This window comes from Orbicella faveolata, unplaced genomic scaffold, assembly GCF_042242905.1.
Source record: "Orbicella faveolata isolate gen_17 unplaced genomic scaffold, um_ofav_v1 contig_1, whole genome shotgun sequence".
Classification (NCBI taxonomy): Eukaryota; Metazoa; Cnidaria; class Anthozoa; order Scleractinia; family Merulinidae; genus Orbicella; species Orbicella faveolata.
This window is the reverse complement of record NW_028301536.1, coordinates 31855249-31866458: the sequence shown is the minus strand read 5'-3', so window position 1 is coordinate 31866458 and position 11210 is coordinate 31855249. Positions and strand designations below refer to the sequence as shown.

The 11210-nt window shown below is 40.9% G+C and overlaps 1 protein-coding gene across 1 annotated transcript; it reads right to left on the bottom strand.

Moving 5' to 3' along the window:
- Window positions 1-1121: 1121 nt before the first annotated feature.
- On the bottom strand, window positions 1122-10517 carry LOC110047116 (methanethiol oxidase-like). The gene is made up of 11 exons (XM_020752855.2): window positions 10386-10517; window positions 8139-8302; window positions 7824-7894; window positions 7561-7675; window positions 6633-6753; window positions 4731-4910; window positions 3941-4119; window positions 3507-3585; window positions 3133-3254; window positions 1926-2137; window positions 1122-1468 (listed from the first exon to the last, which is right to left on the bottom strand). The coding sequence occupies exons 1-11, from the start codon at window positions 10396-10398 to the stop codon at window positions 1282-1284; spliced, it is 1443 nt and encodes a 480-aa protein (XP_020608514.1). The 5' UTR covers window positions 10399-10517; the 3' UTR covers window positions 1122-1281.
- Window positions 10518-11210: the final 693 nt, after the last annotated feature.

Genomic DNA, 11210 nt, shown 5'->3' with positions numbered 1-11210 from the left:
TTATTTCACCAGGTGAAGACTATTCTAAGCCAGAGAATGTTTTCACGTTACTCTGATCCATCCTGGCTGCGCTCCGTCGATTTTTTCTTGGAGATGAAAGCAAACTCGACCAATAATAATAGCTCGTGTTAGTTTCTCTTATCCCTTAAGAAGTCAAAGCAATCGCCACGATCTTAAGTATGCGCAATTCATCCGAACTTCAATACATTGCTGCTCTCGCGTTCACCTCGAAAGCAAGTTCAGTGTAATGAGTGCATAATTCTCGCGAAGCACCTTGCGCCATTAGCAGGATGAGCAGTGATTCTGATTATAGCAAACTTAGTTTCAGTTACTAAAAATGTATAAAAAGAGAAAAACAAATGAAACGCTGACCTAAATGTTTAGTCTGTGCTCATATTTATCCTCAAAGAGCCTGTGAGAAGATCCGTAATCCAGACTGACTTGATTACAAAGACCTTCGGAGTTTTTGCAGATTGCAACGTGTTTGTCAAAAAGTAACAAGAGCAGCAGCCAGCAGTTATAGGGTGTGTTAACCATCAAAGTAACTATGTTTTCCCAGACTCCTACTCGGACGCTTCGCGCTTTTGGGTATGAGTCAGATGCCGTTTTCCTGTGCTACACTCGCGACCAAGCCCAAATGTGGTTAGAATGTTTGACAGCACACTCGGTAACTGATTGTGCCGTCGCGTTTCCACGTCATATGCCAAATTGCTATGCGCTGATGTTAAAATAAGGCTGGAAAAGTTCTTTGAAGTCCAAAGTAGTGTGAGCACAACAGACGTTTCGGGCTTCGTCCTTCTTTAGGGTTACAGCCATACAAAAACTATACGTGCACGCAGTCGGAAAGCGCGCGAAAAAAAGACGTTGGAAATAAAAATGGCGTGCTGCGCCATGTGAAATACCTGTACTCATTATCAGCGGGTGCATGTTGACTGCGCGCGAGAAACAAAGTCACTGAAAAAAAGGCTTTATTTTCTGTCCGCTCGGTCAAATCATGCACAGCTTAGCTGGGCGTCGGAAGAGATTTTACCCCCGGCCCTCACGCAAAGAACTCTGCGGGACGGCAACTCGGTTGGCAATGCTGAACGGCCATTTCCACACTAAATGTCCACAGAAAAGAATTCACCTTCTTCTGAGAGCCTTTATTGTTATTGAAATCACAAAACAGCCTAGGTTTTTCACTCACACCGCGCGCTCACACCATAATACGTAATGGTTCATCATTAAATCACGCTGTTTCCCTGTCACAATCCAAGTTATCGACACAGTCCAGAGACCAGGTTACAACTTTGCCGGTTTGGTATCCACCAGCCATATGTCAGAGGAGCAGTCTCCCCCCGGATAACGCACTTCATGAGCGAGAGCTGGTCCGTCAGGCTCTTCTCCAAAGTCCACACAGAAATCAGGATTCAACTTGAGCCCGCCATTCACTGAATCAACGTCAACTTGCAACAACATGGCGCCTTTCCTAGGAAAAGAATACGACAACACAGTCAAACTCTTGATGGATGCTCTTTTTCGCTCATTTTCAGGCTTGCAATTATTTTAAAATATACTTAACAGGCAATTGACTTAAGCCACTGCTGTAATAAGGTAGATTACCAAGCAACAGAACAGTCGTCATAGCAACAAGCTGGCAAGTATTTTGGAAGTGCTATTTTCTAGTTGGACGATGACAATCAGTTATGGGTAAGACAATACAAGAATGCAAGAATGGAATTTTTTTCCCCTCAGATTTCTACATTCAGTATTCCTTATAATACAAAACTTTAGTTCCAAGATAAATTTTTCTCAAACCTTCTTCCCGAGTTTGTCGGAGGAATAAGAATTTGGATGAAAATTTAATGGGCCTACTTGCGCCAACTAAAGCGAGATCTTCATTGGTAAGATTAATTGGTTACGAGGGGCATTTCAGTGATTCTTACTTGGAGAGATCAGGGTAGAACTGATTGTCCCACACACTGTACAGCGATGTCGTGACGTAAAGCCGTTTGCCATCCAAACTGAGCTGAATCATCTGCGGTCCTCCTTCCACTCGCTTTCCCTTCACGTAACACGGCTCAGGCTGTCCGCTCAGTTCGGAGTCTTGTATCACCTTCACTGGGCCGTCGTTGACAATACTGCCGCCAATAAACAACTAAAAGGGATTGTTTAAAAAAAATACGTTCTGTTTAACGTAGGTTATGAGCTAGTTTTTATTATACGTTTGCAAAGAACTAGGATTGGTTAAAAAAATATGTAACTTCATAGCCTTTAATTTAAGGCTATGAAGTTACACCGTGATTGGTCATTAAAATGGTGTAATCTTCAACCACACAAGGGCAAGACTTAAAACTATGCTTCTGGCTAAACCTAACGTTCCTTTTCGCGCTTGGAAGCCACGCAGCTAAAATTTTGGCTTCGAATTCTGATTGTCTGATTTTCTTTTTGCGTTTTTTATGGTTGGCAATTTAACAAATTGACGTCAGTTTTTCATGCATCTGTCCTGTTATTGATCATGAATTTCGTCATAATGCGCTCTCGCTTGTCGCGTAAACATCACATAGATTATAAATTCGTGCGTCTGTCCACTTACTGCCAATGAAAATTAGCCAATGAGCGCGCGAGAATATTTGCAGTTATTGTAAAAAGATTACTTTGCTTCGGATCACATTCAAAAACAGAATATTTTCTCGTTAAAGATACGCTAAGATAAGTAAAAAGGTTAATTCACACATGTACAACACCTTAGTCACGCCTTTCGATTACTTTGCGCACGCTTTCTACTGTGAGTAAATATCAAAAACAGGTCTACTATTGACGTTGTGTATACAAGCAAGCTTGTAAACCTCACTTGTAAAAACTTCCCGATGAAGTCTGCTATTGTCAGACGAAACGCGTAGGAGATTAAACCAGGCTTTTATAATTTCAGTTCGTGCAACGCTGCTCACTAGTTCATCATCTAAAAAAGTTTAATAAAAGCCCGGAAATCGTTAGTAGATACAGTACAAACACGGTATCTTGAATTCAAATCATTTTCCGTTGTATATACTATTTCAGTCACTTACTATCGTCTATGTCGAGCTGTTTTTCGTTTTCTTTTAAGAGTTCTAATATAAGTAGTGGGTTCAACTATAATATGCAAATATTCACCTGTCCGACAAGCTTCGGGCGTTTAGGGTCTGTGATGTCATATTGTCTGATGTCTCCATGAATCCAATTGCTGAAGTACAGGAACTTGTCATCCAATGAAATCAGGATATCGGTAATCAGACCTAGACCCCGGATAACAACAGTAATTATTCTAACGTTTCAGGAAACCCTAAAGCTCCTAAAGTGTCTCCCTCTGGAAACAAATCAAATTAATCTGCACATGCTATAGCCTCCTTTTAACACGTTTTACGTTTTGTAGCTGCTTTGCGATTATTTGTGTCGTCACGCAACTCGCCTCTCTAAGACCTCCTCCGATGATGCGTCGCGTGACGACCCAAATAAAGGCTGCGAAGGAAGACGAGAGAACTCCTGACCTGGCATTTCTGGTAGTGCCCAGCCTTCAACCTTCTTGTTTGGGACTTTGATGACAGTTTCAGAACCCCAGGAGCTCATCTGAAAAATAACGCAAAGAAACAGAAAAACTTGTCAACAGAAAAGTAATCAAGGAAGAAACTTGTTGCATTACACAAACGAAGAGCGTACTATTCCCAACTCGTTAATTTAACTTATAATCTAACTGCAGGAGCAAAAAGGCCTCAAAATGTCACTGGTGTATTGCACTTCCAGTTGAGAGACAAATGGTTCCAAAACCTAGACAAAGTGATGACTGATGCGCGCGAACCTACTATGCTACACCTTGCCCTTCCCACCCCTCTCCCTCTTTTCCAACTTACCTACCCCCCGTAGTTTAACCACTCCACCACCAGCACCATCCCAACCTTATGCAAGCCAATCTGCTAGAGGTTACCTGGTTTTTGAAGAACCTGACGATAGTACTGCTCAGCGCGCATCCCGTGAATCCTTGCGGCTCTTCAGGGTTGTGCAGGAATCTTATCTCCAGAGGAATGGTACCCACTCCTAAGTCGATTGTCTGTTGAATGGTTCGCGAGGTCCAGTCCCACACGTGCAAGTGAGATCCGTATTTCCCTAAAGAAATTTTAAAATATCCTCACACTATACGTACAATTTGTGTAGCAAACATTGTTGAATTTTGGCCATTAAGGTTTTAATTCTTCCACACTTTTGTCTGTAAAACCTATTTGCAATTCGTGGGAAAATTAAGAGACATTTGCACGCGAAATTTCTGCTCTTACAGCAAGTCTATGTTCTTCAAATTTGATCAGAAAAAACCTTCTGCTAAGTATCGTTTCCTGCTAACTCATAAAATCTTCAGAATGTCAATCACTCTCAAATTATTGAGCATCCAACTTTTATCTTTTCCCAAATATTTACTGTACGTTTTTCCGTTAAAAAGGCGTCAGAAACCAACTGAGGAAAGGTCTGTACCTGGCGTACACTGACCGTGATAACGCAGCTTTGTTAGTTATGTTATAAATAATAAATTTGTTGCCAACCTCAGCCTTATAATTGAAATGGAGAACTGCCACTTTATGGTTAATTAATATTTGAATATCTGATACCCCAGGACGCAAGTATGCACTTGCATTCACAAGAAGCTGGCACATGAAAAACTGTGTCTAGTACCTTATCTTGGGAGTTCTGTTTTTGAATCTGCCATTTGCGCAAGGGCTCCTTACCTGTCTGGACATCCTCCAGCTTAAATCCTTTAGTAAGAGCCTTAGGTACTCCCCACTCAGTGCTAATCATGACATTGTGAAGGGGCTGGTACCAAAAGTCATATCCCATGGGAGCAGCAGGCCCAGACTCCCAGCGTCCTTTAACATCAAACGTCTTTCCATCCAGGATGACGAAACCTCCTGAAAACGACAAGCAGTTGAATGATCACCCCGACGAAATGTTGGAGTAAAGTCCTACGGGTCTGTGAGAGTGTAGGGAGGGGAGAGAAGATTCAGCTTCAATTTAGATCTTATTACAGGTTGTCACGCGGTATTTCTCTTAATAGTAGTTGTAAGAAATGTCTCTAACTTCAAGCATGATTAGACTGCTTACGGTCTGATTTCCTAGCCTCAATGTAGTAATGCACCAGTCAAAGTAAATCCCCGCCCCCCACCCCCCGCCCCCAACCCGGGAATAGGCGGGGACTTGGACAAAAGGACTCGAAAAAATGAGCCAATGTCCCCACCCCCAGGAAAATACTTTTATTCCAATGTCCTCGATTGTCCCCGCCTACTACTGAAGGTATATGCTGAGGCTCCAATTTTATTCGGTTCAAAATGGGCGCGATCCATTCAGCTAAAATTTCCGAGTTGAGGTTCGAAAATTTCTTGGTGTCGAATGGATCGCAACGGGTCCGAACGGTCTCGTTCCATTCCACTCGCAAAACGAGTTTCGCGCTCATTTAAATGGAGGATGTTGGATCACTGTTGCTCGCATTAGAGCTAAATGGCGATTTCGAAGGTGATATTAATGATAATGTGTGAGCTGTTTCATGCTTGGTACTTTAACCAGTATAACGGGTTATTTTGAGCAGACCGTTCCCAGATATTTCCCGTATGAGTTCAAACACCACTTTCGAATGACGAAAAGAACATTCCAAATTCTCTCGGGAAATAAATCGTCTTTAAGGTGATTCCCTAGTAAAAGAACCCGCCATAGATTTCCGATAAAACTTGGTATGCTGTTGTCACAGGACAAGGAGATATTAACAACGTAGTAAAAAGAGGGGGTCACCGTACTTGTTTTCACGCCACAATGCTGACAAATACGGTTATTAAGGTGACTTTTGGTAATCTCCGTACACAACAAATAACCTCGACTACTTTCAATGTAGCGTGTTATATCACACAGAGCTTGCCTTTCTTTGATTGTCTATTCACCTACGTCCGAGAAAAAATGTCTTCAAATACCCTGCATTTTTTTATCCTTTAAAGGAAACGTAATTTGAACAGGCGCTGTTGGGCCCGTTATGTCTCCCTCTGTAGTATTTATTTCATTTGCCAAATAAGTAGCAATAGAGTAGTAATTCGATTTCTCGTAATTGTTTTCGGCTGATGAGAGACTGGAAACTGGAAAATTTACCAAATGGTAAGGAAATTTCCGCTGTTCCGTTCCATAAGGGAAAAGAGGACAACCTCTGAAGGTAGTCCACAATTTCCAAACGGATTTTCCGGAAAATGACTGTTCCATTTGACTTTCAACCGAAATTTGCGGATTTTTTTGCTTAATGGTGAGCACTCCTAGACTCCAAGCCTCCTGTCCAGCAGAGAAATTCCCCGGTGCGGATACGTTGGGATACCGAAGAAGCAATTCTCATCCAAGACGCCGCGAACCGGGGCAGTTTTGAGAGTCAACGATCGGTTTTTGTCCCGCTTATGTCCCCGCCTTATGTCCCTGTAGGGGGTCCAAGGGCATCCTCCCCCGTAAAATCTTTAAAATCAAGGTCCTTGAAATGGGATTTGTGGCATTTTAGGCCAAGTCAGAGCATGTTATAATGTCTCATTTTTTTAAATTTAGGGCCAGAACCAAACACAACTAAACCCCCAAACCTCCCTAGATCCACCACAGGTGTTGCATAGTACCTTCTCCCTCTCCATTGGGTTTTCCTAGAGAGCTTATCATGACCTCCCCATTGGCCAGGCAATGTGTTGTATGAAGATAGCCAAGTCCAGTCTTTTTAGCAACCTCTTCTGGCTGAATTATCTGAAACAAAGAAAACAAGCACACAAAAAATGGAAAAATTCAATACTGCTGAGCAAGTGAAAGTGAAAAGATCTGGGGATAATATTCTCGCATAATAGGCAAATCAATGAAAAAAAGTTTGTAAAGTGGCAGATACACAATACTCAGATGTTTATGCTACTGTGTTTACTTCTATCCTCTCAGTCTATCCAAAGGCACTGACTATTAATTAAAACAAATTCCCAGTGACCACAGCTTTGTGACATATTTGCAGATGTCACACTTGTGCACAAGATAGAAGAAAGATGTGACATGAAAATATTTTTATTTTAGCAAAGCAATGCAAGACCAGCTTAGGATTCAACCACGTCACTAACTTCACAAAAATTGAGGTATAATGAAAGAATGAAGATCAATCTACATTAGCAACTTGGAAAAAATCCAAACCATTGTCACTATTCTGTTAAACAGGACATCCCTTCCTGGCTCCCTTCCCAGGATAAAGGCTAAGAGAGTTATTTCCCCATATAGGCGTTATTCCCTAGGACCTTTCTCTCAAGTTATTTTTAGATTTCTCCCAGCTTCTGAAATCCATAGGGGAGTCTAGGTGGTGAGAATTGTACTCAACATGTGTACAGCCCAAGCGGCTTTACACAGCTTTTCATCCTCCAATGTATGTGCATGGTAACAAAATCCCACACTCAAGAAAACTGTATGCCACATCTTAAAATAACTTGAGAAGGATCACCTTGAGAATTAAAGACCTATACCGCAGTAAATTCTTTTACCCTTCATCTTCTGTTGGGAACACTTTTTAAAACGAGTTACCTTGTGTATCTGTGGAGCTCTAGGATCACTTTCAACATCAAATATGTAAATCCGACCAGAAATTAAAGAGGGCATAATGAGGCGATTTCTTCTCTTGTTGGGGTTACCAAAACAACTGAAAAATAAGAAGACTGTGTTAAAAACTGAGCTGCATATGCAGTCATGTTGTTTTTAGTTTAATAATTATTATGATTAAGAAATAGAAAAAAATTCTACTTCATTCATAAGCAATGGTTAAATGAAACAATTATCATTGAAATTACCTACTGCAAGCGTTCCAGCCACTGTGATGCAATTCATCTCCCTTGTAAGGTACTGGCAGACGATGAATGACCTACACAGACAACAGTGAAGAAAACTTACGTTAAATTATCATTTTAATTTTTTGTATGTTACAATCATATATTAGCTTGCTTCCAGAAACCTTTCACAATTATTTTCTGGTTTCCTTTTCAATCCAGTTTCTATCCATCACTTCTCATCCTCAGAACCCCTTATTTTAAAGCTCTTTTTCACAGCACAGCTAACTTAACAATGGCTAACAAGTCAGTAGTATGTACATCAATTGGCCAGTTTACCTTTGAGTAGGTCCTAGAGCGAGGATTCACATCAACAGTGGCAAGGTAGTCTGGTTTGTCAATCCCAGTGTTTGTACGGATACATGGAAGGTAGACTAGAGTCTCCCTGGGACCTTTCATGGCATCCAGGGGTGTGGCATATCCAGGACCACAAGCACAGTGACCTGCCGAGCAATGTAAAGTGACAGGAGCTCAAATAATTTGTTTTAATTAAACAAATCAAGCTGAAAACAATAATACTAAGATTAAAAGTTGATCTTAGTGCCATTGTTTAAATCACTCCACATGATTGCTCCAGGGCAGCTGTATTCTGCACAGGTTTGGTATTTCATAGGTGTTTCTAAAGTAAATAGAACATTACATAGCCGCTAATGAAGATACTAAATTTCTCTTTGAATGTAAATGAAAAATATTTACTCATGTGGCATGACTCTACAATTCAAATTTATTTTTGCATTAAAAATATATCAGTTCTAGAGAAGCTTGTTGAACTGATACTGGTAGATAATGCCAAATTTTAGGGCTTTCAGAGAACATATAGTAAATTGCTTAATTCATCAGAGAGAAGAGAAAATGTAACATCCTCTATTTTATGAAATGTTGATAAATAACTAGAAAACAGGAATAAATCTCTGGCCGTTTTTACACTGGGAGACGTATTATCCATCCAGAAGGATATTGCGTCCTCGCCCTTTTTATACTAAAGACGCATTATTCGTCTGGAGGAATTTGAACTTGGGCAAACATTTGTAGTTATCACCTGGTTATGTGTCTTTAGTATAAAGACGGGCATAAAATGCATTATACGTCTAGATGAATTATTCTTCAAAATGTGTCTTGAATGACGCACTTCAAGAGATAGTTTGTCTCTAGAGACACTACAAATGTTTGCCCAAGTTCATCCAGATGGATAATGCGTCTTTAGGCCCAGGTCGCACCAGAGCAATTTTGTTTGTATAAGTAATAAATCTGTCAACAAGTAGCATAAAATAAGTGCGACCCCCAGTTTCAAAAACTTGCCAAATTTTTGCAGATTGCCAAAATTTCGCTGCAATTTCAAGCAAAAAATACAGAAAATAATAATTTTACAAATATCTCAAGACCCCCTACAAGTTAGTGCCTCTGACAATCGCTTGTAAGTCCCCCGCCCCCTGCCTCCAATTCAAAATACGCTTTGCCATCCCTGTTGGCAGTTTAATTGGTCAGTTTATCAAATTGGGGACTTTGACCTGAATTACTGTGACATTTGATGTTGCTCAACACAAAAGTAGAGTTGTGAATTATTAAAAAACTAAAGTAAGACAAGCTGTTATTCCCCTATTACGTCATTTTACCATATAAGGTGAAGAGATCGTGCAACATAAGAGCTGAGTCATGCATGACATTTGCAGACTGCAAATGACAAAGTCATATAAGCTATAAATTTCGCGCAGGTTAGCCTGAATAGCGCTCACTCCGTTTACGTTACTGTAGCCCTCGGTTATGTTAATGGTAAATAAATGTGATATTAGTTTTTAAGGTCTGACTTGTTGATATTAGTAAATTATAGGTCACAACAGGACTCTACAGTGCAACAACAGGTCACAACAGAGGAAATAACGACAGAAACGGCGTGCAGAGAAACAAAATGGCCGATGTCTTTGACTTGTTTGAACTTGACTTGTTTTAAAAAGCTTTTCGTCATTCACACGCGCCTTATGTGATCGGCCGTACGATTTTGGCGTGATGCAGGACGTATTTCATAAACTAAAAGAGGCCTTTAGCCCCCAGGTCGATTAGCCCCCAACCCCGTTTAACCCCCAACCAGAAGTCGACTAGCCCCCAACCAGAGTCTAAAACACTGTCTATTTCTCGTTCTTTAAGCTTGAATATGGACTAATAGAAGCTAAACGACTTCTCATTGGGAGCTAACCGGCCAGGGGCCAACTGACTTGAGGAAAAGGGTAACCAATAAAAGCCGAAATACTACACTCTAACTCCAACACGGTGACCCGTAACTTATTTAGCCCGCGGCAACTTGCAATGGCTTTAAATAACTACAAAACTTGCTATATGATTTGTTCAAGTATTTTTCGCGGACAACAAAACCCACTCTCCGACGAATAAGCTGGTCAAGTTTCCCTAGCTCAGAAATTAGTTAATGTTATCGTCACGAACGGGGCAAAATTGACACCACGTGCTAGTTGTAAAGCTATGGATAAAGCATCGATTACTTAGCTAGCTAAAGAAAGAGGATTCAAAACTCACCTCCACTCGCCATTTCAATTCAGCAGACAAAGCTCGTGTAGTTGTGCAATATTACATGTAATCCCGTATAGTGGCTTGCTAATATTGGGTCAGATAACGCAACTCTTAAACTTGAATGCACACCGTTACGTCACGTAAACCAGTTGAATACAAGAGAAGCCCTTCGAATCGTACGGGGTGGGGGTTGGAGAAAATGGACGAATTACAGAATGTGAACATGTGCAATTTTTGCTTGATTGAAAATAATACGTCTAATAAAGAGTCTATTTAATATGCCGTAAGGTAGAAAGGATTGCACAGCCTGGTTTCTGGTCTGCTATATTCTCCAGACTTTATTGACTAAGCGTGAGGTCAAGATCCGGGGCGGGGCGGGGGGGGGGGGGTACTGTCATATATTGCTATATAGGTATGTGCCGCTGTGAAGGGTATGGTTTTCAAGCAGTTTACTCTAGGATAGGGTATATAAATAATAGCGTTTGGGTCTAGAATAGGGTATCATTTTTCGCGAAACTGACCAGTTGGTTGAAGATTTTATCTAGACTAACGAAACCAGGAATTGCCACTCAAAAATATAAAAGAAGTCAAATCGGTAAGTTTAAATTTACGCAAATAAGCCTCCACAGTGCCGATAGATGGGGAGATTCAGGGGGTTTACTCTAGTATAGGGTAGCAAAATTCAGCTGAACTAGCTCTGGTTTAGGCTGAGGGTTCCAGGGTGTCAGCGGCGCGTACCTACCACTCTCTGCAATTTAGATAAACTGTAATCAGGTGGGTTTTTTTTTCGGTTTTGAAAGGGACGAGATGAAGGGAGGGTATGACCGCAAG

Coding starts and splice junctions, on each gene's coding strand:
- LOC110047116 (XM_020752855.2), bottom strand. Junction 7,895..8,138: donor GCTCTAGGACCTACTCAAAG/GTAAACTGGCCA, acceptor TTGTCTGTGTAG/GTCATTCATCGTCTGCCAGT. Junction 4,120..4,730: donor GCTGGAGGATGTCCAGACAG/GTAAGGAGCCCT, acceptor AAATTTCTTTAG/GGAAATACGGATCTCACTTG.